This window comes from Cucumis sativus, chromosome 5 (genome assembly GCF_000004075.3).
Source record: "Cucumis sativus cultivar 9930 chromosome 5, Cucumber_9930_V3, whole genome shotgun sequence".
NCBI lineage: Eukaryota > Viridiplantae > Streptophyta > Magnoliopsida > Cucurbitales > Cucurbitaceae > Cucumis > Cucumis sativus.
Window position 1 is genome coordinate 9,558,384 of NC_026659.2, and position 27,219 is coordinate 9,585,602.

Consider the following 27,219-nt stretch of genomic DNA (forward strand, 5'->3'; position numbering starts at 1 on the left):
AACTATTCAATTGAGTTTATTATTTTACTGAGATCATTTTAATCTAAATCCAAAATTCCAATGCCAACCTTTAACTTCTTGTCAATCTTTTATCCAAATATTTTAATTTTAACTAATAAAGGTCTTCTTTTCTAACTAAATTATAGAAAATTATCTTGAATTTTGTTGTTTTTTAATAGAAGTTAGTACTACTTACCTTTTTTTTTTTGTTTAAAAAATATTTTTCAAGTTACATTAATATACTTACCTCTGTTATATTGTAAAAAGGGAAAAAAATGGTTAGATTTACTCATTTTTTGTGCTAACACGTCACAAAATTAAAAACAACGATGCTTAGATAAATTTCAAGATGCATTCATTTTATGTATGAAAATGAATTAAGACTATGTTTATTTTAGAGGAAATGTAATGTATGAACGGTAATTTGAAAAGCAGTGTTGTACATTTGATTATGTTGGTATGATTAGAATGAAATGCAAAATTGGTAGGTTTGATGTAAGAAAAATGTGTATTTTATGGATTTTATATATATGGCGACAGAAAAAGAGGAGTGGAAAACTAGATTTGATAAAATTAATTGAAGAAAATGTGAATTTACATAATACTCTCAACAGCAAATTATTATGATCAGATGTTTTGAAAGCACATTCAATAGATGATTTAACCTTAAAATGATTTTGGAGGGTCAATTTTGTAGAATTTATGTAAAACATATTGTAAAAAAGAGTCAAATTTTCCGTCCATTTGTCAAAAAGGAAAAAGGAAAAAGGAAAAAGGAAGAGACGCTGATTGAAGAAAAAGGCGACATGACTCCTCATTTCGAAGAAGCTTGAATTTCGTAGTTCACCGCCGACTTCGAAGCTTTCAATCTATTAAAAATCCTCTATGAAGTCTCGGATTCATGAAGAAATTCTCAAATTCTGGTGCTAAATTTCAGTATGATTGATGGTTCCAGGCATCATAATGCACCAGCAATCCTCTTCTGCAGTTTCTCCACACCATATCAATCCTCCGCCTTCCTCTCTTAGGTCACCTTCATCCACACCTCCCGCTGCCCACTCTCCACTGCCTCTCACCACTCACGTCTCCAATTCCCACCGGGAGCCATGCGACCATGTTGCCGGACCAGTGCTGCAATCCGCCGGTGATTCTGCTGTAGCTATGGCTTGCCCACTCGCCCGGGTCCGCTTGTCTGATATTGCCCCCTACGACGGTGCGCCTGCGGGGTCCTACGTGAGGGCGGTTGAGGCTTTGTCCGGATCCTTGACGAGATATAATGCGGCTGTGATTGAATTGGAGAATGAAGCTGCTGCTCTCACTCGTTGCGGTCTTGAAGCGGCTAGGTTGTTTTTCAAAAGTAGAGCGCAGAGTGGAGGAAAGGGGCGAAGTGTTTATATGTATAGAGCTGGAAGGTGGTTAGCTTATACTCTCTGTTTACTATACTACTTGTTTAGTTCTCATTTTTAAGCCAGTTATTTTCTGATACTTCCTGAGTTCTTCCTTCAAGGATCTGTTTCTGGAACCAGGAAAATATTCATGTTGATTTATGCCGCTTTACATGAGCTCAAGTAGAATTACTAGTCAACCAATTTACTGTAATTAAACGGAAAATCATAACAAAGTGGCTTCCATCACCTAGATTGGAGCTTGAGATTAATTTGAACAAAGACAAATCAATTTTTTACCTCTCCCTTAAGTTGCACCCTTTTCATACAGTGAAATTGGCAAATTGTCTAACCGAATATTAGTGATCGGGTTCAAATGAGAAGCCCGTTCCTCACATTATCTCCTTTGCCTACAATGACTAGTCCATCTTTTTAAAAGTATCCTATGCACACATGAGGGGCATGGACATAAGTTTTGTTTTCTGAGGATATGGTTTGAGAGGAACAATCGTAACATCAAGATTGAGAGGAGGTAAGATTATTTGCATGAAGGATAATGAGAAAATAAAGAAAACCTCTTTCTGGAAAAAAAGAATTAAATGGGAAAGGAAAACTCTAACTTGATTGTCTTGGGCAAAAATTATTCAACAAACTTCCAGCTGAGGTATGATCAATCTTCCTCCTAAATGTCCGATTGCAGGTTGAAGTTTGTCCTACCTTCCAGACTCTGTCACTTGATGATATTGGGCATCCATCTTTGTCCTTTGAAAGAGAACTTCCTGTTGCCATTTGAGTTTGGCTCCATTGAGTTTTAATTAATGGTTCCACTTCTTGCTCTATGTTAGCTCCAATTCCATTTGGTATGATACTTAGAGAAAATGTTTATTGAATCATTCAGCTTTTCATAAGCTTAAATAGATTTATCAACCAACTTGCAATTGTAAATCAAGGAGAAAAACTTAACAAGTTGGTTAAGTTGATTTGTGACTTCCTGTCATTGGGTTCTAGCTTGATAAATTCAATTAATTTAAAGATTGCATTGGGTTCTAGGAGATCTCTTTGTGAGGTTCTCAGTCAAGGACGGTTTGTCTATTTATTTATAGGACTATAGGAGGATAGCCTTCTTTGCCATCTTCCATCTCTATTTATTGTGCAATTTTGGTTTAGAGAATTGCCTCTATCCTTGCTTTTTCTGATAATTACATTTTGGTCATTTTGTTTTAGTTGCCCTTTGTTTTATTTTTGTTACAGAGCAGTGGAAGATTGGGACTCTTGTCCTCCGTGTATGGCTGATATTTTTAGATGTATGGGTAAAGCAGCTCGAGCTGCCTTGTGTGCAATAGCTAGGCATCTTCGTTTGAGAAGCGAGTAAGAATGCTGTTGAAATTCATTTCTACTTTTGGTTAGTGTTTGACTTGTGTACCTATCTATACAAACAAATCAATACTTTGCAGTGTTTTCAATAATTTGCTCGATGACACTCCACTTCCTGCTACTGATGTGTCCTCATCAGTGCTTGTTGCAATGCACTTGCATAATAGCTCTTTGCACAATTGCAAGGGTTCTATTGGAGGAGGAAAGTCAGCAATGAATGTTGAGGTTGAGAAGGGGTTATTGACATTGTTTTCCTCAGACAATCCTGGTTTACAGGTGGGACTTCAATGACCTTGATAACTGATCTTTTTTAGATATTAGCATTTAAATTTAATGTCTAGCACCATAAATTCAGTGCATTAAAGCTTTACGATACTTTTAGGAGCCTCAAAGACATGGACGTTATCTTTTCCTCATTGGCAGGTTTGTGATCCCAATGGTCGCTGGTACCTAGCAGACACTGTCTTGGCACCTGGAGATCTGTTACTGATTACTGGAAAGGCACTTAGCCATGCTACAGCTGGCCTTCGGCCTGCTGCATCATATAGAGTTGCTTCTGATCATTCCTTGGGCTCAAATTGTGTTGGGAGGTATATAATTCTTATAAATCCACATATTTAAAATTTTCCATTTTATTGCATAATCTATACTGTATGAGCAAACCCTTTTAATTGTTTCTTGGATTGAATTACTTTGTTCAGTGTTGTGGTTGTAGGACTTCCCTTGCATTTAGACTCATGCCCCAGACAAATGCCATACTAGACTGTTCTCCCATTGCAGCAGCTGGTCATGTCATTCCCCAAAGATATGGTCCAGTCTCTGTTAGCCAATTCATGGATGATCTTTCTGCTGAGGAAGATGTATTATGCACTCATCTGGATAAGGATAACAATTGTGTAAGTCTTGTACTCTTTTTTGGTAGGAATACTGTTAAAACTTGGATTTCTTGCCACAACAAGCCATGGCGAAGATGCATAGTATGAAAAGCTTGTGCAGATCTTAACACTGTTCTTCATAATATTCAATTCACGCAATCAATTATTTCCTCTATGTGGTATTTCTTTTTGGAAGCTTGTGTTTTTTTTGAAACGGAGAAAAGCAACTTTGTTAATAATATAAGAAACTAATGCTCAAAGTACAAGAGTACTATACTAAGAGCAAAATAAGAAAAAGACACTATCATCCAGACAATATAAAGAAAGATGAACTCAGGCAATACAAATATGAAAGTGACCTACAAACGATCACAAAGGAAAAACAATGAAAGAACCAAAGCAATAGAGAATTGAAACAATAGCAAAGAGCTTCATACAAAGAGAATTTAAACACTTCGTCGAAAACCACCCACTTCCAACTAAAATTTTGTATTCCACATGCTTCAATTTGAAAGGAGAAGGGGAACACGAAGAAGAAAGAATCAGCTGCTTCAAAACTATCCAACCTAAATAATTCTTTGCCCAACGCTTGTGTTTTACCTCTGCTTCATTTTGTTTTTCTCTCTACAAATTATTATGAATTGATAATCTAAAATAGATTTGCATTATACACTTGCTCCCTCCACTTTTGTTGTAAGTCGGTTAAAAACGCAAGTGGGTGGGTTGTGTTATGTTGGTTGGGTGACACTTTTAGACGGGGTGTTTGGGACAAGGAGTGGAATAGTGAGCTCTAGTTTAGGGAGTCGTGCACTCCTAAGACTTATAGTGTAAAGAGTTGATAAGATATAGCTTCCACGTACTATTCTATGGGTACTATTTAATATAGTTGAAGTCCCTTTCCAATAACCCTAATTTATATAATATTACAAAATAATAATTATATAATTTAAACCGTATTAAAAATATTAACAGTAGTTTATTGTTGACTAAATATTAGTGGGTAAGTACAACTAATTTTATATAGTATCAAACACATTTTAAACAATTGTTAGATTAGAAGTTAATTTTTGATCTGCTACCAAACACATATAAAAACATGAAATACACTCCGTTTTCATAAATTCTTTGTTTTCAAATTGTTGATTCCAAATTCTCTACCAAACAGATCCTAAGAGTTTTAGAAGATATACTCATAAGACCTCTTAATTGTCTTTGAATACACAACATTTTTCGTGAAAGGAAGTGGTGAATTCTTAATAAAAATCTTTACCTCATAGCTTCTAATGAATTTTGGCAATGAACGAAATTTTGTGGGCCATTCTTCTATTTTTATGTGCAACTTGCCTAATAATTTCCATTTGCCTGTGTGGATGAGGGGATCAAAATTCCTTGACAACTTAGAAATAGAAGACTGATAACTTTTCTCTCAAAATGTGAGTTTTGTTATGAGATGGGAAAGTTCGTGCTTGATAGAAGGGAATTTAAACTAGGAGCGGTCGAGTCTGATAGGAAGATCTTTATTGAGGACATAATGAAAGGAAACACGGTAGGTTGGAGCTGGATTTAGTTACTTCTACGTGGGTAAGGGATTGTTTAAAGGTAGCGGCGGAAGTGAGTTTCTTCATGGGTTTTTGGCGTAGAAGAAAGTTGGAGTTTGCCATTATCTTTTCTTAGATTCTTTTTTCGAACGGAGACAAGAACTTCTTTATTGATAAAGAACTCAAAGTACAAGAGAGTTATACAAAGAAAGCCATAAAGACGTAGTAATCAAGGGAGTCCTCTATCAGGAGGTGCATCTGGACATTTCAACAAGGTTGACACCCCCTTGGCGCCAAACATTATATCCCGAGCACAAGCAAAACAAAACAATAAAGAAGCAATGATAAAAGCATCCATCTTAGTACAAATGTCCAGAAAACAGTACGGGACCGGAAGAAAACAATAAGAATCTCGGGGGATGGGGGGGTGTGCAAAAAACAAAACTAAAACAGGGGGCAATCCTACAAGGCTTCAAAAACAGTAGAGGGCTTCGTCTTTAATCTGCAAACATTGAAACTGAGGCAGCATAGGATTAGGCAGGTTGAGAAAGAAAAGCAGCCTAGTTAAGGTAAATGTCTTGTATGGAATAATTAACGAACACCTTTTTAAGGGAACGCCAAGTTGCAGCTTTAAGTTCTGCTGCATGCATAATTTCTGCCCTTGGTCTTGCTTTATCATGGAAGATACGTTGATTTCGTTCGAACCATACGTTGATTTCGTTTGAAAGTAAAGCTTTTGACAAATTGTCCCATATGATGCTTGATTTTTTGGGCAAACTTGGACCCGACAGAAGTTGAACCACACCAGCACTCAGTGAAACGTCAAATACCCAAGTTAAATTAAACAAGGAGAAAATCCTTACCCACCAAAAGGAAGAGACAAGACAGTTCAAGAAAATATGAGAAAAATTCTCGCTAGCCTTCAAACATAGAGGACAGATCGAGGGGAGAGGCTTTTATTGGGAGCTTTCTTTTGCAAGATTTTAGAGCTATTGAGGGCCGAAGGCCATAATCCAAATCAAAATATTGATTCTTCGTGGGCTGCCTGTTTTCCAAATTACCGAAAAAAGACGTTTTTCCATTGGAGAGACAGATTTTAAGTGAGTCGAAAGAGACTTAACGGAAAACCGGCCTTGGGGATCAATGGACCATAATTTTAGATTTTGGAGAATACAAAAGGGAGGTTTGCTATTATCTCCCTAGAATCGTTCAAGGGTAGATACCGAAAGGGAACAGAGGAGGTGGTTTAGAAAAAAGATCATATAAACACTTGTTATAAGATTGAAACCTATCGGTGCCCTCCTTTCTTCCTTTCATTCTTTTGTTTTTTTTTAAAGGGAATCAAGTCTCTTTATTGGTAAGTAAAATGTAAAATGTGACAAAAGCTCAAAGTACAATAGGGTCATACAAGAGCTTAGAAAAACCTAGGGATCAAGACGCACCCAGACATCTCAACTAGGTTGACACTCCATAGCACCCTCATCATCTCCAAAAGTAGAACCTAAAACTTCACAAATCTAAGGACAAATATAGAGCCTATTACAAGTAACAATACCAAAAACATACAATGACCAACGGCACATAAGGATGAGGAAAGAGTACAACAAGTCAGAAAAGAGAAGAAAACAAACAAAGAAGCAAAAATGGAAGCCAAAATCCAAAATGAAGCTGGAAAAATAGAAGTTTGCCAATTAAGGTTCGATCTTCTTGAAAAGTAATTGAAAAGAATGCTAATATGTTGCTTAACACAATATTCTTGAAAAATAATTTCAATTTTGACCATGATGTTCAAGCCTAGGTAAGCCCATGTACTTAGTGGCACTATATTATTCAATTTTATTTTTTACATGATGCAAATATTTATATTATTGTTAAAATATTCTTTTCATTTTGCAGATAGCTCGAAATGATCAAAACAAGGAAGCCTCGCTAAGAAGTGTTCTCTCAGATCCACTATCGTGAGTCATTTTTTATGGTGCTTACATTTTCTTTCCTATGAGCCTTTCTGTAATTTATTTGGACGTCCAAAATCTGAGCTAACCTTTTAGCCTTCCATTGGATGGTGATGTTATTGGAAAGGAAATCTATTACGTTGTAGTAACAAACCCTGCGTCCTACAACCTTTTATCCTTCAATACTTTTCTCAAGATTTGGACTCATCGGCTAGGTACTTTTCATATATATGAACATAAATTTTTGAATTTTGAAAGTGAGAAATTTAGTGTTCTTTCAAGGGAGAAATTCGGTACTTCAAAAGGTTTCAACATGAAAGATTTTGTTGTTTCACGCAACAATATATTTAGAATTTTTGTTTTGCAGTTAATAAATCTTACCTTATGATCCGTTGAATCAGCCCATGGTTCTGTGTAAAGTTTTCTGCATGGAGTTTGTAGTATATAAAATACTACTTTGTTGGGTGCCCTTTTTCTTATGTAAGGAATTCTTCATTTTGATCTGTGGAAGTTCGATGATTCATAAAAAAGAGGTTATAGAAATTACTCCCAAGATCTGTTCGTACCAATTGCAAATCTGTTATGGATCTCCTAAGCAATTTTCGTTATATATACATATATAGTTCAAAAAGTTGTTTCTAATAGGTGAAAGTATGTCTCATGATTTGGCTTTCTTAACTTGGTACATATCAATATTTTTTGAGCTCAATAGCATGTGGGGTGGGTTGATTTGAAATTTTAACTTATTGGTCGGGATATATGCCTCACTAGTTGAACTGTGGAGAGCTTGACAACTTAATGCAGGTCTAGAAAATATAAACACTTTGTATGGGCTAAGGCAAAGTGCCCATGCGGGACACATAAAACTCTAAACATGCTTTGAACACAACTCTAGAAAAAATATGACAAAACAGTAGAGAAAAAATAGAGATCCTCTGATGGACTCCAATCATATATTTTGATCGTTCCTAAAGTTTTAGGATGACATCTTATTCCTCTGGATGCGGTAGACAACTAAAATTTTTCTATCTCGATGTTTCCAAATATCATTAATTGACATTCCTTCAAAGTTGTGGCTAGGAGAATTCTTCAGAAAGTAAAATATAGATCTTGTGTCCTTCGAAATAACTTGCTAAACCACTAGAGTGAGCTTCCTTGGTAAGAGCTTCTTGAAGAGATCCTTGGGGAATACATAACATAACATATTACCTTTAAAGAGATAGTTATTGTAAAAATTGGAGTAATAGAAATATTAATCTCCTTTTCTCTCATTGAATGTGTGCAAATTAGGTTTCTTATACAGCAGAAAAACCTTTTTACAAGTATGGAAAGAATAAAAACAATGTAGGATAAATATTTGAAAATAATATTTATATACAAATGTAGAAATTCCAACACACCCCCTCAGGCTGGTTTGAAGATGTCTTGCATAGACAGCTTGTCAATCAATCTGTAGTGCCTCCAAACACTTGTAGCCTCTATGGTGCCTAGGGATACCCCAAAAAAAATGGGTGAGCTCGAGGAGCAAACTTGGTCTGGTTAGGATCGTAATTGCAGACAAAAGCAATGCATCCAAACACCTGGAGAGGAATATCAGGTATACGTCAAGTGGCAGGGTAGAACTCCTTGAGACACTCTAGAGGAGTTTCAAGATGGAGACCACGAGACAACATTTGGTTAATTAGATGAGGCACAATGAGAATAGCATCCCCCATAAATAAGACTGTAGAGAGGTACGTCAAGGAGGTGATGGTTTTTTCGTTCAGCTACCTCGTTTTGCATAAGGGTATAAGCGCAGGAAATTTGGTGGTCAATTCCTTTAGAGGACAAAAACTCATGAAAGGTATGATTTAAGTACTCTCGATCATTATCATCGGTGTTTTCAAAGGCTCAAGGCACACTAAGGTGCAATGGTCCTTTGGAGCCTACGTGCAAGGCGCACAAAAAGGCGTGAGCTTTTTTTTTCATGAGGCGCACTATATATAAAGAATATATATAAATATACACACTCGCATATGTATCTACAAAATTGAAAGGAGCAGAGCAACAATGTATAAAATATATGTATATAACCAAAGTGGAATTGAGTCTTAACTTTAATGTATAAAATATTATAAAATTAGTTTTCTACCCAAAAAACAAAACACAACAAAAAACTACTCATGATTCAATAACAATCAAAATAAAAGTTCATCCCTAAAGATCAAACTCATCATCACTAAATTGATCCTCGTCTTCATTCACTCCTTCGTTGGACTTATCACTACAGAGTAGCAACTTTTGCATTGAACTGGGTCTCGATGGTGGTGTAGCATCATTGGAAAATCGATGAAACCTTAGATTTATCAGTGAGGAGAAAGACCCAAATGAGACAGGTATGATCATTGATAAAGGTAACAAACCAACGTTTCCCTGAGGCAGTAGTGACTCGAGTGGGCCCTCAAACATTGCTATGGATAAGGGTATATGATTGAATAGGTTTGTAGGGTTGAGAAGGAAATGAGACTCGAGGTTGTTTTGCACGAATACTAACATCACAAGACAACGATGAAACATCTACTTTAGAAAACAATTGAGGGAAAAGATATTTCATATATTGAAAATATGAATGGCCCCTACGAAAATGCCACAACATACCATCGTTTTTAGAAATGGAAAAATAAGAAGACAGTAAACTAGTCCTAGAACAATCCCTAGAGAAAGCATCATCGTCAAGGAAGTAGAGTGTCTTACTCATCATCAAGGAAGTAGAGTCTCTTACTGTGTCGGGTAGTGTCAATCATCTTTCTCAAGCTCAAGTCCTAGAGTGAAACAACATAAGGTGAGAAGATAGCTTGACAATGTAAGTCCTTAGTTATCTAGATATGCAGTAAATTGTAAGATATTTTGGACACATGCAATACATTCTGTAAGGTAAAACCATCAACGGGTGAAATGTGACCCTTGCTTGCAATGGGAGCAAAGGTTCGATCAGCAATCCAAATTTTCTCATTTCCAACACACAGTAAATACAATATAAAAACTTTCAGATGAGGTAGTAAGATGATCAGTAGCACTTGAATTGAGAATCTAGGACTCCCTACCATCGATGCTAATAAGACTGAATTATTCAAAGTTACTTGATTGTGCAATGGCTCCAAGTGAGGACTTAGCAGGATCAGTGTGATTCCTTGTATGGATTGAGGTCGATGGGGTCCTTGGATAATTACTCATAAAGGCCTTACCAGAGTTGTGCTTGTCAATCGATGGACATCTCTTACTGTTTGGTGGCCGACCATGTAACTTCCATCAGTTCTCTTTTGTATGCCAAGGTTTCTTGCAATGCTCACAAAGAGTTGTCATTTCAGAGCTGGACTTTACACTGAAGGCAGCAAAATCAATAGACGGAATAGTGATGATGTTCATCGCACTTGTACAGTCTTTCTTTAAACGAACTTCTTAACACCTCAATTAAGGACGAGATAGGTCTTTGACCCAGTATTCAACCACGAATTAAGTCGAACTTGGAATTAGACCAGCAAGGAAATAATATACATGGTTAGCCTTCAATTCTGAATTATTGCCTTATGGACACCTCCACAAGGACAGACCCAGACAATTACTCTGCATATATCCATTTCTTGCCAAATTAGAGAGAATTTGTTAAAGTAGGTTGTAACATCCATGGTCCCTTGTTTCCACTCAAGGAAATGTTTCTGTAAAGTGTTTAGGCGGGAAGCATTATGACGCTTCGAGTATAAGTTCTAAACAATATCCCAAATGTCCCAGACTGTAGCAGCATACAACAGTGGTTTTCCAATTTGAGGTTCCAGTTAATTAATGAGTACCGAAGAAGAGAGTCCTCCCCCTTCCACATTCATTCTTGAGGATCTCTCGGAGGTTTCTGTATATCCCTTATGAAATACTCAAATTTAAGTCATCCCTCGAGAGAAATCTTAATAGATTGGGACTAAGAGAAGTAACTCTAACTATTCAGTTTCTACCCTACCATTAAACCTGAGTTTCCCGTGGAACTAGAGGAACAATTAGTAGTATTTAATGTAGGGAAAGATGTTACTAGATTATCTGATTACATTGGTAGGTTTGACGGTATGTTTGAATTTGGGTTTGTTGAGGCACCTAGAGCAGCCTCGACTCCTGAGAGCTGTTATTTGTTGCTAGAAATCCATTTGGAGGTTTGTCAATTGTCGTTGTATTATGGCCGGGGAAACTCCATTCTAACCCTTGGTGTCTGGTGATAGGCCACTAATAGATTTGCCCTTGTGATGGGCAGAAGATTCACCACTATTTACTTCGAGATAATAACCGGTAGCCAGCTTAGAGAAATTTGTCGATCCAGTCGGTACAAATAAGTGATGGTTGTGATGGGCAAAAGTCGAAATTAAGCTTGCCAGAGGAGATGTGATTGGCAAAAGGTTTGCCGGCGAGACATGGGTCGTTGAAGAAGGGTTGGTCGTCTACAGAAAAGGGAATTTGCTTGAATGGTGTTCGGTTGTTGGTCGAACTAGGTTGGTCATTGATTGAAACAGCCATCAGAGATACTCATTGACGGTAGCTTGAATAGCATACTAGACCACCATAGTTCTACAACATAGTAGAAAAGGAAAGAGGGGAGCAACACGTGTGAAAGGGGAACCACAGTGAGAAGTTAGTAAGTATAAATAGAAGAATAAAAAGAGAGGGAAAGTGAGTTAGAGTTTTGAGTAAAAATATTTCTGTTGTATCTTTGAGAGAGAAGATAGCAAATTTGAGGGAGGTATTCTGTTTTTTCCAAATTGATCTTTCCAATCAATTTGTTTACTGAATTCTTGTAATTCATTTTCATGATTAGCAATAAAGTCAATTGTTCAGATTTATTGTTAAATTCTGTGTTGGAAATCGAGTTCCAACACTGCGGTGGCGGTTTCGACACAGTCCAGTGGCGGCAGCATCTGTGATATTAGGGTTTCCACTTGTTGTTCTTCTTCTATGACGGCTAGGGTTTTGTTATCCATATCTCTGATACCATATAACAATTAATTAAAAATGAAGAAAGAATATCACCTGGTATATGTGGAAATCTCTAGTTTAGGGAGAAAAAACTACGATATGACTCTTTTGTATATTTTTCTCATTATCTAAATTGTTGATTATTTCCTTTTTTGTATTATATTTTATTGTATTATATTTGATAATATTATTTTTTCCTTCTTTGTAATGGGTTGTTCTTCTATTTAAGAAAACTCCTCTCTTCTTGAAATACAAGAAATATATTATTTTGGCAAAAAAAATACAAGGGACGTAATATTTATAGGCCATAATGAGCTTTGACGAAAAAGAAAAAAGACTAGGGTATAAAGATTACACAAATATCTTTAGGTGAATTATTTTCAACCCTAGTGCAGAGATAGGGTCTGCTAAGTTGTAGCAATCTTGTCCTTTTTCTGATAATCCATCAAATTAACTTTGATGGCTTCTATTGGCAAAGTCGACAAATCTGTCATCTCAATTCTCTTCATCTTCAAGTCTTCTTTAAACTCTCTGATCTGAGGGAAAAGCTATATTGATTTGACTAGATAATGTGGTTGCATCTAAATGATTTGGAAGTTCCTTATTCACTTTTCCTTAGGGAGAGGAAAGTTTTTATGACAAGGAAGGGGATACAGGTTTTTGGGCTGAAAGGAATAATAGAATCTTTAGGAGAGAGCTTACTTCTGGATGCTTGGTCTGTGCTAGCTTCCATGTTTTCTTATGAGCTGTTGCGGAGTTTTTTATAATTATTCACTTTGGGTCCAACCAGAGCAGAAGGAGTTGCCAATCCACAACCAGGGAGAGATTAGCTTTCTCCATTCTTCAACCTCAGACCAACCTTAAGAAATATGGGGTTCTTCTTCTTCCTTGGAGAACTTCTCTTTGCTTCCATCTTCACTTTCTCTTTGCTTCCATCTTTCATCTTTAATGAGTTTGGCAATAATGGTGCTGGTGAATTGTCTTCAAAGGTAGCTATTTTGAGGAGAAATTTATCACCCAAGTTGGGATAGTAATACCTGAGCTTGATGTCAGACATTTGGTTGCTCTTTCTTTCTCTCAAAGGGATTGGAGATCTTCTATTTGTTTTTAGCAGCAGAATCTTCTGCAATTGGCTATTATCATCCCGTGCGATTTCTTCCTGCACATTGCACTTTTTGGTACTCTGCGTTTTTTTGTAGGGATGAAGAGTACAAGTCCAAAGAAGCACTTGAAAAAGAAAACACAAATAAAAACACATAAGATTTGTCAAAGAAGCAACGGTTGGCAATTGGATTAATTTGCTTTGTCATTAAGCTCTTAGATTTGCACACATTTTCACCATTGATGGAGACAGGTTTTTTATATTTCTTTTGTAATTGGCTGTTTTCTTTTTTTCTCGGATATCTTTACTTCATTGTTGAATGAGTTATTATTCAATTGAGCTGCGCCATTCAGGTCTTTGTACTTCAAAAAACAAATTACTTTTTATCTTGCTTGATTAGAGTCCATTTCTTAAGTAGGTTCCAATTTTTATGGGATATTTTTTTTATTATGCTTCGTATTCTTCATTTTTTTTTCTCAATGAAAATTTGATTATTCATTATTAAAATTAATTAATAAATAACCCCTTCATGTTTTTTATGTTTTTCCACTTTCTCCTTTTATCCATTCCCAGAGGTGCATTCCTTGAGGATGCGACGTTTGTTTCATGTGGACATTCATTTGGTGGTCTCATGCTGAGGAGAGTCATTGAGACGGTAAGAGCATCCGTCCGCTCATTTTGTCCTTTTTTTCTCTTTTGGTATTTCTATTCATCTCTCTCAGTTCCTAAATAGATTTAAAAAGGACATCCTACCAATATTTAGTCCCTCTGGTACTGTGAATTTACTGAAGAATATAAAAAATTATTCTTAAGATTAATTCAAAGATTTCACTCAAACTTTCCCCGCATCCGAAGGAGTGACCGCAGAGCTATGGCCCAATTAGATTCGCAGATTTCAGTCATAAAAAAGAACTTGATAATTGATCCTCTCAACAACGCGATATGAAAAGCCCACCATTCCCATGTGGCGGTATGACGGGGTCTAAGCTAGAGCCAAACCTCTGTGGTCAGTCCTTATGAGGCGCGAGAGAAAGATTGGGCAAAAGATTTCAGTTCCGGCGCATCTCCTTCCTTCAATAATGCCTTCGCTTCCAGAAGCTATTTACCAATGACAAATACAAAGAGACGGAGGCTTTGAATAGGTTTCACTCATATTGCATTGAGCCTAGAGCTGAGTTAATACTTCCCATTCTGAAAACCCGGAAGCCGGTTAGAAAATTAGAAAACTCACCTCCTGTGAGGAGATTCGGCCGGGGTGGGCTAAGCTAATCAGCAGTGAAATTCAAATCAGAGCTCCACTCAGCCACATTCAAATTCAAAATAGAAGCCAGCGAATAAGGAAACGAGTAAAAGATGCTCTTCTTGGGGATCGGTTCCTAATAATTTACTTATTATCTACCCCTGGTTGCTTTTGGAATCTCAATATGATTTTCCGTAGGGGAGCCTATTTGACACCTCTTTGTTTTTTTTTTTTCCATTATGGTCAAATCATATTCCTGACAGAAGAGTTAGAGGTTCAATGCTCACCTTCACAGCTGGACTAAAAAATGTTAGAAAAAATAAAAAAGATAATTAACAGATTTCTTGGTTGTAGTCTTGTAGATTTCCAAGGAGAGACATCAAAGTGGGTCAAGGCCCACACCTCCACCCACAGATCTCTAACCCCCAAAGGTGATTTTATTTCTCTAAAGCCAATTGTCCCACAAAATAGCCACAAAAGAACTTACATGTCAGGAAGGGGTATGGAGCCTATTCCAACATCGAATGATAACCCTATTACAAGTTTACAAGCTATATTCACAATGCACATGAACCAACTTTCCTTTGCCAAAATTGTACCGAACACACAACAGAGGCTTTGAAAATCATAGAATTTGATAGTATCTGCAACCTAAGCCAGTGAAAACAATGTAAGGAGAAAGAAAGGCATTGCAACTCTTAAATCACCAATTCACCCAAAAGCTTAAGCTAGTGGTTGAAGGCAAATTAATCATATATTTCTAACACTCCCCTTCGCTTGTGGGCTTGAAATATTTGGAAGGCCTAACAAGTGGAAATCAATTTTAATTGGGAAAGAAACAACCCTTGAACAAAGGACGTCCCTAGACCACCTGCTCTGATACTATCTTAAATCTCACCCAAAAGCTTAAACTAGTGGTTGAAAGAAAATTTAATTATATATCACTAACAGCTACCACTACCTCCAATGGATTCATCAACTTCTAAGTGAGGAGCCAATAGTCATTTTAAGTTGGGAGACTATAGATCCGAGGAGGTCATTTCCTAAGGGATAAACTTGACGAGAGTCTAGATCTTGAAATGATCTTTTTAATTAAAATAGGATATTCATCGACTATAGAGATTAAGCAACATAAATAAAATAAAAAAGCAACTAATAGTGATTTAGTATTCGGGTAAACTGGATTAGGATACAAGAATTAGTATTTTGGCTAAAATTTGAGGTTCAGTTCAAAACGTCGTGAACTAATCTAATAGGTGCACTTTGGAAATAACTAATACCACCACATTAAAGTTGCACCTATGCCTAGTGCTTAGTTGTTGTCATTATATTGATTCCTTGGTATATGGCTTGATATGCTTAATGATTTTGTAATATCAAGCGAATTTCAAATGTCAATTGAAAAATTATAGCTAGAAGTATTATATGAATCAATCTTGATGGAGCGTAGTCTGGACACTCATGGTTATCAAAAAAACAAAAATGAAACCTGATGGGATTATGAATTTGTGATTTTATTTTGTCGAATGAATTCCTAATGTCAAGGTACTAATAAATACAAATGATAACTTTGAACTTTTGTTTGCTTGACAGTCAAGGTGCACCATTTGCAACTCAGAAATTGATGCTGGGTCTTTGATTCCTAATCTAGGTATCTTTACTATAACATTATATTTTTGGACTTTGGATCATGTACCAAATCTCCTGAGGGTTCCTCATTTCGTAATATTTCATTGTTTCTTGTATGTGTTTATGTATGTATGTGTGTATGTATGTAACATTAAATAAGGTAGGCATCAATGATAATAGCCTTAGACTTAGAAATTTGTTCCAATTTTGGGTAGGTTTAGAATTAGAAATGTTTCCTTTTTACTTTTTTTTTTATTATTATTTTTTTTTTTACTTTTAAATTTGTTCTAATAAATACCTTTGAGTTTTGAAATTGTTCAAAAAATATATTTTTCATTGAAATGAGGTATGAATTTGAACACGGGAGATGATGTGTAATGGTGTATGTAATATAACTTAAAACTACGTTGACTATCAAATTATTGTCACCAATTATTTCATCATAAAAGATATCACTAAAATCATTCACATAATCAATTTAACTTAATGTGGATGATATCGTAAATAGACAGAGTGTGGGTTTTGTCTTCAAGCTTCTATTTAAGATTGATTTAGAGACCATTCGGCTTGCACCGAAATGGAGAAATTGATCAAAACATATACTTTTTATGATTTGGAGTTTTATAAAATAACTCTACCAAAAAAATCACGAAGATCAAATAAATAATTCAGTGCTGTATCAAAAGGATATCTAATTAATTTCTTTTCCTAAATATTTTTGTAATTGTTTTTATCATGATTCTTAAATGATTAAAGTTACCTTCACTTATTAGCTTAAGTTGTTGGGTCAACCGGTGATTTAAAATGGTAGCAAGCAGTTGGTGTAGCATGTCTTGTGTTTAAGTCCCTGCAATAATATTTCCACCCAACTAAAATTGATTTCTATTTGTGGTGTCTTCTTCGTATATGGAGCCTACAAGTGAGGGGAAGTGTTAAGTGATATAATTTTAAATTTATCTTTACCTATTAGCTTAAGTTTTGGGTCAATAAGTGATTTAAGAATGATCATGTCTAGTTTATTTATTTATTCTTTTTTATGACTACTTAATTTTAAAAATTCTAACACTGTAATATAGTGTTCGGCAAATTAAGAGGTATAAGGCAGTGTTTGAGACCTAAGAGGTATAAGGCAGTGTTTGAGACCTCACGTGCCTAATAGACACCTGATATCCAAAGTGTTTTCTACTTCATATATTTTTATTTTTCGATTTTCATGAAGTTATGAACCACAATGATTCAAACTTGGATTCAACCAAATGGTTGAGTGTGAAATCTACCGAGATTGTTTAATGCACATGAATAGCCTGTTTGTTCATGTAAAGTAAGTTCTGAGTACAATAAAAAGGAATAAAAGTATCAGGTATCTTGCAAACGTTAGGGTCAATGTTTGTCATTTGTGGTTTCTTTTTATATCAATTGTCAATGGACTATCCCTTATTCTTCTTTTTTTTTTTTCGGGTAAGATACCTATCTTTTTTTATATACCCTAGTTATTTGTACTCTCCTGTATTAATGAGATGTGTTATTCTTATTCTTCTTTTCAAGAAAAGAAAAAATAATTAAAGAAGTGTAATCCCATTTCCAGCACTTAGAGCCGCAGCCTCAGCTGTGAAGCATGAAGATGATAGGAGGCTATTCCACAATGCTGCATTGAGGAAGCGTAGGAAAGAAATGGGCGACCATATGGATCCAATGAGAAGATTAAACAGGGTATCTCTTTTATCTTTCCCTCTCTCTTTTCTCTCTTTTTTTTTAGGTGAAGAACTTCATGTTTTATCAATATGAAGTAGGATCTTGTGACCTCACGGTATGAGGGATTGGCTTTGGCCAAAAGAATTATCCATGCAACAAAGTTAACTAATTCTGAAGCTCCATGCAGGAAATTATATCTTTCCACCTAATTATAAATATCTATACAGTTTATATGTATTGCAACCATATCCCATCATGCATGTAGAGAAATAGGTTTTAAAGAGATTAAAAAATTTGAACTGAAAAACTTCTTCCTGAAGTGTCCCAAATTCCAAACCTTCCTCCCCTCGCATTTTTCTTCCATTTCTTCCTCGGCCAGATCCAGGTTAAGAGATAAGTCCAAACAAACTTTCAAAACCAAAGAAACTCCCGCTCCTTTTTAAGACGTTCCCATTGCAGTTTGTTAGAAGAAAGAGATTGAAGGAGGCCTCAAAACAAAAGGCTTTAAAAGCAAGGTTATTGTTAGATCATAATCTGGATTTGTTAGAGGCCAAGTATCCTTCTTCAAGCCCCAGTTCTCCCAAACAGGCCAGTGCCTTAGAACTCTAGTCCTCATTTTAACTACTATGATCTTTCTTTACCTAACTCAAAGGTTAAATTTTTTAGAGGCTCTCCTAGTCAAACTCTGTTCCCTTAGTCTAGAAAGAAGCATGCTTCAGTTTTTGGATCTCCCTTGTGAGGAAGATGACCTCTTGTCGAAGACAGCTAAGAGGAGGATCCATCACTAAAGGACCCTTTAGATTCTGATTTAAATGCCTTGTTCCAGATTGAGGAAGTTGTAAATTTTGAAAAGATGGTCTCTATAATTCCCTTTCCAGAGCATTTGAAGTCTTTTGTTGAAGAATGTGGAATAATTTTGGTTTGAGTTCTCGAAAGTAGATTTGTTCTCTGCTTCATCAGTCAATTATCTTTAAATTTTGTTTAGTGGATCACAAGGTTTTTATTGAAAGCAATAAATACGAAACCGAGGCATATGTGGAAACCCAAGAACCAGGAGAAAAACCATGTTGTTTTTAGTTTTATTATTTTTTTATAATAACAATGGTACAAATGAGGGAACTTAAATAGAGTGTAAAGAGCAAAGAAGAAAAGGAAAAGAAATTTTTATGGTAAGTTTTCCATAAATATTTTTTCCATATATACAAATTCTAATACTCCTCAAGTTGGGACGTAAATGTCAATTAGGCCAACTTGCTGACACAAAAATCAAAATTTGGCCTAAGAAGCCCCTTGGTGAGAACATTAGCAATCTGTTGGCTGGAAGGGATGTACTGAATGCATATGCTTCCACTCTGTTGGCTGGAAAGGATGTACTGAATGCATATGCTCCCACTCTGTTGGTTGGAAGGGATGTATTGAATGCATATGCTCCCACTGTCAAGTTTTTCTTGGATGAAATGTTAATCAATCTCAACATGTTTAGTTCTATCATGTTGAACTGGGTTGTTAGCAATACTAATAGTGACTTTATTATCACAAAAGAGCTTTAATGGAGTCTCACATTCCTGATGAAGATCAAATAAGGACTTTCTGGACCAAATTTCCTCACATATTCTCAAACTCATAGTTGTGTATTCGGCCTCAGCACTGCTCCTGGCCACAACACTTTGCTTCTTACTTTTCCAAGTTACAAGATTGCCCCAAACAAAGGTACAATAACCAGAGGTAGATTTTTTGTCAATAACAAATCTTGCTCAATTCGAGTCGGTATATGCCTCGATGGTCTTTCTGTTTGTTTTTCTAAACATCAGCCCTTTACCAGGTGTTGTTTTAAGTATCTCAAATTCTTGACAGCTTCATGTGTTCCTCATTAGGGTTGCATAAACTGGCTGACAACACTCACAACAAAGAAAATATCAGGACGATTATGGGATAAGTAAATCAATTTACCCACAAGGCGCTGATATTGTTCTTTATCAACTGAAACTTGATCATCAAAGTTTCCAAGTTTAGGATTGAACTCAATAGGAGTATCAGCAGGACAACATCCCAACATACCTATCTCGGTTAGCAAATCAAGGGTGTATTTCTTTTGAGACACGGAGATACCTTTTTTAGATCTGACCCACCTCCATCCCGAGGAAATATTTCAGATTTTCTAAATCATTGATTTCAAATTCATCACCCATTCTTGGCTTTAGTTGACTGATTTCTACCTGATCATCTCCAGTTAAAACAATGTCATCCACGTAAGCTGTTAGAACAACAATCTTCCCTGTTTTGGAAACCTTTGTAAATAAAGTATGATCAGAGTGCCCCTGGCTGTATCCTTGGGACTTGACAAAGGTAGTGAATCTGTTAAACCATGCTCTGGAAGACTGTTTCACATCATATAGGGATTTTTGGAGTTTACACACATGCTGACCAAACTGGGCTTCAAATCTAGGCGGGGGGCTCATATAGACTTCCTGCACAAGGTCTCCATTCAAAAAAGCATTCTTAACATCCAGCTGGTATAAAGGTCGGTCTTTGTTCACACCAACAGATAGCAGGACTCTAACAATATTCAACTTAGCAACTGGAGAAAAAGTTTATGAATAGTCAATACCATAGGTTTGAGTAAATCCCTTTGCAACTAACATTGCCTTGTGTCTGTCAAAAGTACCATCTACTTTGTATTTAAGAGAGAACACCCATTTGCATCCCACAGTTTTGTATCCCTTGGGTAGAGTACAAATTTTCCAAGTACTATTCTTTTCAAGAGCTTTTATCTCTTCACTGACAGCATTCTTCCATTCAGGACACTCTAAAGTAGTGTAGATATTTTTCGGTATTATGGTAGAGTCAAGACTTGCTATAAAAGCTCTGAACTGTGGAGAGAGATTATCATAGGAAACATAGTTGCAAATGGGATGTTTAGTACTAGACCTAGTACCTTTCCTCAGAGCAATGGGAATGTCAAGAAAGGGATCATACTCATCAAGTTTTCTTGTATGACCCTGTTCAACTTCATTATTACCGGTTTCTGTCCTAACCTTAATCTCATCACCACTATTCTTTTCTTCCACATTTTCAAGAACAATAACATCAGACATATCATTCTCACTTATCGTATTATTAGTACAAGGTTCAGTAGGATTTTTCATACCTTGATTTTGAGGAGGTTCAGAGTCTTGGACTGGAGCCGGCGGCTGACTAGTAGGGGACCTGACTTCCTTTCTAAGATTTCTCCTGTTATACGTTTTCCAGGGAACTTGGTTTGTGGGTAGGACTATGGGATGTGGATCGATGTCAGACACGATACTAGGAGTAAGTTTGATAAATTCAAAGGTGGTGTTAGACTCTTCATTCACACACTCTCCCTGAAGATGGCTAACGGGAAAGTAAGGTTGGTCTTCACAGAAAGTAACATCTATAGTGACAACGTATTTCCTGTACGGCGGGTGAAAACATTTATAACCACGCTGGTGAAGGGGATACCCAACAAACACACATGCCTGAGCTCGAGGGGTAAATTTGGTCTGATTAGGGCCAACATTATGGACATAAGCGGTACACCCAAACAAACAAAGAGGAACCTCAGAGGGGTAGGACTCCTTAAGACAATCTAAGGGAGTCTGAAGGTGGAGAATACAAGAAGGCATTCTATTGATTAAATGAGCTGCTGTAAGGATAGCATCTCTCCACAAGTATGAAGGAAGGAAAGTTGATAGCATAAGGAAACGGGCTACTTCCAGAAGGTGACGGTTTTTTCGCTCGGCCACTCCATTTTGTTGAGGAGTGTAGGTGCATGAGTTTTGGTGAACAATCCCCTTAGAAGCTAGAAATTTACTAAGGTTATGATTTTGGAATTCTCGGCCATTGTCACTCTAAAGAATAGCAATTTTTTATGAAATTGTGTTTCAATGGTGTAATAGAAATTTTGGAAAATAGAGTAAACCTCCGATTTATCGGTGATAAGGTAAACCCAGGTAAGACGGGTATGATTATCAATGGAAGTTACAAACCACCGTTTCCCAGATGAGGTGGCGACCTTGGAGGGACCCCAAACGTTGCTTTGGATAAGGTTGTGAAGGAAAAGAAACCAGATGTTTTGTCCGAATGCACACATCACAAGGTAACGAGGAGACATCAATTTTAGGAAAAAGATGGAAAAACAAATATTTCATATAAGTAAAGTTCGGGTGACCCAACAGAAAATGCCACAACATAAAGTCATGTCCAGAAGTGCTAAAATAGGAAGATAGTAAACTAGTCCTAGAGATACTACTACCGGAGGTATCATCATCAAGGATGTAAAGTCCCCTGCTATGTCGGGCAGTGCCAATCGTCCTCCCCGAACTCAAGTCCTGAAAACAAACAGATTTAGGTAAGAAAGTGGCTTTACAGTGCAGCTCACGGGTGATCTTACTGATAGATAACAAATTGTAAGAAAGCTTAGACACATGCAAAACATTCTGGAGAGACAAACCGTCAAGGAGAACTATTTGTCCTTTGCCAGCAATCGGGGGTTAAAGAACCGTCTGCTATCTTGATTTTCTCATTATCGACACAGGGTGTATGAGAGACAAAGTGCTCCGAAGAACCTATCAAGTGACATGTTGCCCCTGGGTCCAAAATCCAGGGATTCTTTCCATCACCACTAATAATACCGAGGGACTAAGGCATACCTGACCGAGCAATGGCGTCTAGGGTAGGAGGGCCGGTCTGGCTAGTAGTAGGGCCAGTTGACTGAGAGGTATTGGCAATCTCCCTAACATTGGTACGTCCTGAGTGCTTGTTGGAGGAACGTTTGTTAGCTCTTGGGGGTCGATCGTGGAGTTGCCAACACTGATCCTTGGTGTGCCATTGTTTCTTGCAGTGTTCACATACGAGGATTGGTTGCTCCATCTCCTTACGCTGTCCCAACAAAACCATGAAACCCCAGGTCCTCAGATCCTCGCGTCTGCCTCCAATCTGTTCCAGATCTGTCTAATTTCGTTCAGACCCATCCTTCATGTCTGCCTTCAAAGTTTAGATCGAAGCCCAGATCCAACGACGCCTCGTTTCTGTTTTTGTTCAGATCCGCTAAGCCTCTCTGCTCCATTCAGTTCAGTTTCCGTTTCTGTTCGCCCCAGAGATTTCCCGTTTAATCTGATTTCTGACTTGCTCTAGTTTAGTTCGTTTGGTTCCATTTTGATCCGACAAAACACTTATGTCCAATTCCGACCCTGTTTTCGTCCAGCTTTGATTCTACTTTGCTTCAGTTTTGCTCTCTTCATTTTGCCCCCGAAGTTCTTGTGTTCTTCCTAGGTTCTTGTTATAGATCTCTATACGAGGATCTATGTTTCTATCCCGGAAGTTTTTCGTGGGTTTGTTTTAACCTAGAAGTTCTTTGTCTGTTTGTCTTCGGTTTTTTATTCTATTCTAGATATATTGTTTCTTTTCTTAGTTCTTAGCAAACTCAAGTTTGTGATTTCAACCTTGAATTTGAGGGAGGGTATTAATATAATTAGATTATTCTTAGGAGATATTATTCTGGAGATATTATTTGATATTATTTCCTTAAGTGTAGAGAATATTTCTCTATGGTTATATATAGGCTTGTATCTCTATTAAATAATGAATGAAATATAGATTAATTCCATAAAATCAACAACCCTATTTCAGATCTATACTTTTCTTGAAGTTTTAAAGGCTCTTTAGGAGGCATGTTGAAGTGCGGTTCCTGTTTGTTGAAGTTATTTTGTTGTTTGTTGGGTTGAAAGTTGTTGTCTTCATAGGCTTGGTTTTGTTTGTTATGTTGTTTTTGTTGATATTTTAGTTATTTTACTCCTTTTTGCTCGTAGTATAATTCTCTTCTACTTTGAGCGTTAGTCTCATTTATTATCTAATAAGAGGCTTGTTTTCATTTAAAAAAAATAAAAACTCTCGTTTATTAGGAAAATGGTGATCTTGCCATCGATGATGGCATCCATCGAGGAGTGCAGTATCCTTTTGCAGAAAATGAAAAGGTTCTAATTAAGGTGAGCAATTTTCTGATCATATTCTGACTTTTATTTTTTATTCTACTTGATGAAATGTAGAATTTGAGAAGCATTCTGGTATATTAGGGAAACAGGAGAACACCAGAAAAATTTGTTGGAAAAGAAGCAGTCATTACATCCCAGTGTCTCAATGGCTGGTTAGTACACATTCTACAATCTACATAATTTTTGGATGATTTCATATTACATTTAACATCACCTATCAACTTCAACTTTTTGGTCCACTGAAGTTTTAGGATAGCATCATTACAAGTAGTTCAAGAAGTTTTATATTCAAACCACCCCTCTGTTCAAGGTTGATTTTCACTTATTGAGTCTTCTACATATTTTAAGTCCATGTTAAATTATATAATATTAAATTTTTCGCTCATCAAATTCAACTTTTTGCTTCAAAGGGAGAATTTAACAATACTAACAAATTGATACTTTAATTGATTCCTGAGGATGTTTTACTTGTAATTTTCCTCGAATCTTCAGGTATTTGCTAAAAATCATTGGTACTGGAGAGAATGTTCGGTTGCAATATCGATCTCTTAGGAAGATCCTTAACACGACACCAGCTAATGACAATAGCTGTCCTCCACAGCCACTTCAGCACAGTTGCTCATAGATCGACATCTTTCTGGCTGTTGATTATCATTAATCCAGTGCAATAAGTAAAATTCTAATCATGGTTTTGGTCAGCAAAAGGTTGTGGATGTGGGTTTTGGAGGTGATATATTTATTATTATCATGATTGTACATCAGAACACCAGCTGTTAGTCTTAGGTTTCTCTTACAGGCTTGTAAAAAGAATCCTTGAAAATGTATGTAGTTTTTCTTTCTTTCTTTCTTTTTTTCTCTTTTTTTTTATCTCCTTTTAATTCTTGGATTACCATTAAATTATAGGCCCAAGAAAACCTCTATATGTATCATTATATGCTAGAGATGAGTCTTGAGATAAATTATATGGAAATTGGGACTGGAGGCATGTATTGTGGGCAGACAACACTTGGCATCTTCAATTAGTTTAAGTGTTTCTTCTTTTTTTCTCTCTTAATTTTTTGTAGTGGGGGGTGGGGGAATCATTGAGCTTTTGATGAAATTTTATCTTTATTATATTTTTCGGTGATATTTTATTTATAATCGCCTCTGTATTATATGTTTTGAGTGTTCTTTTTCTTTAAATTTAAGCAGTATGGTTTTCTCAAACAGCTTCATAAATCCTCTACACATAGGCCTAAAATATGTTTCTCTATGTACGTTTCAGTTTCTATTCAGGAAGTGTCAACACAGATGCGTCAATCTATATCATAAAATACTTGTTAAATGATAACAGTACAAAATATAATACAAACATTGAAATCCAACCCAAAATAACCATTAGACATATTGAAGTATAGAAAAGGGATTCAAATTGATTATAAAAAAAAGAAGAAGAATAATAGAGGTAAAAGTATGAAAAATGTTAATTTTCATAAATATAAGAAACGGGTCAAATATTGAGTAACAAAATTAGAGGTTTTTTTTTTTCAAACTCAAGATTGTATCAAATTTAAAATATTTACTTATTTATTTATTTTCAAACTATTATTTCGTTGTTTGTGTTAAATATAATAGATTGTCAAATTTAAATAATTGTATACCAAAAGTAGTTAAATCTAAACCGTCAAAGAATCTTAAAATAAATGGCTTAGATTAATTAGTAAAATCTAAACAATAGTTTACTAAATATATTACATGCATTAAATGTCAATCAATCATTAGGGTATTTTTTGTATTTTTCATTGTGTATTTGTGCTTTTTTTTCACTTTCGAAATTGTTGTATAAATAATTTATCGCTTCGTTATATTTTTTAAAATTTCCTATTAAAAACATTCTTCTAAAAAATTATATATAATTTTAATAAATAAATGGCCAAAAGAGCGGAGAATAAAATGATTTGAGAAGAAAAAAAGTGTTGAAATGGTGGATTTAAATTGTGGATAAGATCCATAATTTCTATGTAAGATTTATAAATTTTGTTACCTAAATTTGGTTAAAGTTGTCATTGGATTAGTGGTTTTCTGTCATCATTAGGGTAAGTGCCACTTACATATTGGGTCCAATTCTTCCAAACGCAATTTTTTTTCAACTTACGTATTTTTCACTTAATATATATAAATTTTAAATTACACTTTATTAGTATTTTTTATCATGTGTTTTACATGTTTTTAATATTTTACTAAGGTTTGAAAAGAGAGGAAAGTTGGGTCCATGTTTTTTCAGGGCCATTTGAGATACTTGACCGAATTGATCATGTAGCTTATCGTTTGGCATTGCCACTGCCATTCTCTGTAGTTCATGATGTGTTTTATGCTTTGATGCCGATGAAGTACATAGTAAACTTGTCGTACATAGTAGACTACGAGCGCTTTTACAAATTAATGAAAATTTGAGCTACGATGAGCAACCAATTGAAATTTTGACAAGAGAGGTAAAGCTGCTTCGTAACAGAGAAATTGCACCAGTGAAAGTCTTATGGCGAAACCGCAAAGTTGAAGAGGTCATGTGGAAACGAGAGGATGACATGAAACAGTTGTTTGAGAACTAGAACTTTCGTTAAAGGGAAGAATGTAACACTCCAGAAATTAAAGTAATTTTCAGTTCAATAACCTTCAATTTTTATTTGAGATTTAGTATTTTTGGGTGCTATTTGGTTGTTTGAAATTTAAGTTAATTATTATTGGTGGGATGTTGGTGAAAATTAAGTTTATGTAATGTATGGGTTTAATTAAGATGATGGTTTTTGGAATGAGTATTTGTTTGTTTATATTCTTTTAAAAAAGAAAAAAAAAAAAAAAAACACATGCTCGTTGGCCGCCAAAGGAAGAAGGCAATCAATAAGAGAACACTGCTGGAGAAAGCGATGATGAGGATGAGTACTTCAAGTTCATTAGCCATACATTAGGAAAACCAATGATCCAATGATGATGGACTTGAGGATACGTTCTCGAATCAAGCTGATATATAAGAACGCGCAATTAGACATGAGAAGCAGATTTAAGACTTGAAATTAAAAATTGATAATTGCAATGAACATCATCGAACTCAACATGATCAGCTCACTTTAGACACTGCAATTCTCAGAGAACTCAAGGCAAAGCGATGCAAACACAAATTCAGGCATCGAGCAGTTTGATCAAGCGAGCTTCATTGCGTACTGATAGGTATACAAGCCATTACGAGCCTCGTGTTCAAGTCTGTCTTTCTGCCACAATTTGAGGAACCTCTATCTAAGGCTAAATCAAGTGTTGCGTCAGGACCTTCCCAAACGTGGCCTAAACCATGGACTTGGGGGTGTTATTTGTTATTTTTCTTTTTTGTGTATTTTATTTTTCACTTACGTATTTTGCATTATACTTTACTTGACACAAGCAGTAACTTTTGCGTTTAAG

The 27,219-nt window shown here is 35.9% G+C and overlaps 1 protein-coding gene across 3 annotated transcripts; it reads left to right on the top strand.

The window, feature by feature from the left end:
- Positions 1-739: 739 nt before the first annotated feature.
- LOC101206682 lies at positions 740-24,841 on the top strand. Of its 3 annotated transcripts, none has more exons than XM_031885622.1 (12): positions 740-1,412; positions 2,637-2,753; positions 2,840-3,035; positions 3,183-3,349; positions 3,475-3,655; positions 7,069-7,130; positions 13,789-13,870; positions 16,049-16,106; positions 17,670-17,794; positions 23,698-23,781; positions 23,877-23,939; positions 24,280-24,841. In XM_031885622.1, the coding sequence occupies exons 1-12, from the start codon at positions 946-948 to the stop codon at positions 24,337-24,339; spliced, it is 1,662 nt and encodes a 553-aa protein (XP_031741482.1). In that variant the 5' UTR covers positions 740-945; the 3' UTR covers positions 24,340-24,841. The 3 variants fall into 3 exon arrangements, with proteins under 3 accessions (XP_031741482.1, XP_004140426.1, XP_031741483.1); XM_004140378.3 differs by having other exon boundaries at positions 741-1,412; positions 23,869-23,939; XM_031885623.1 differs by lacking the exon at positions 740-1,412 and having other exon boundaries at positions 2,745-2,787; positions 2,899-3,035; positions 23,869-23,939.
- Positions 24,842-27,219: the final 2,378 nt, after the last annotated feature.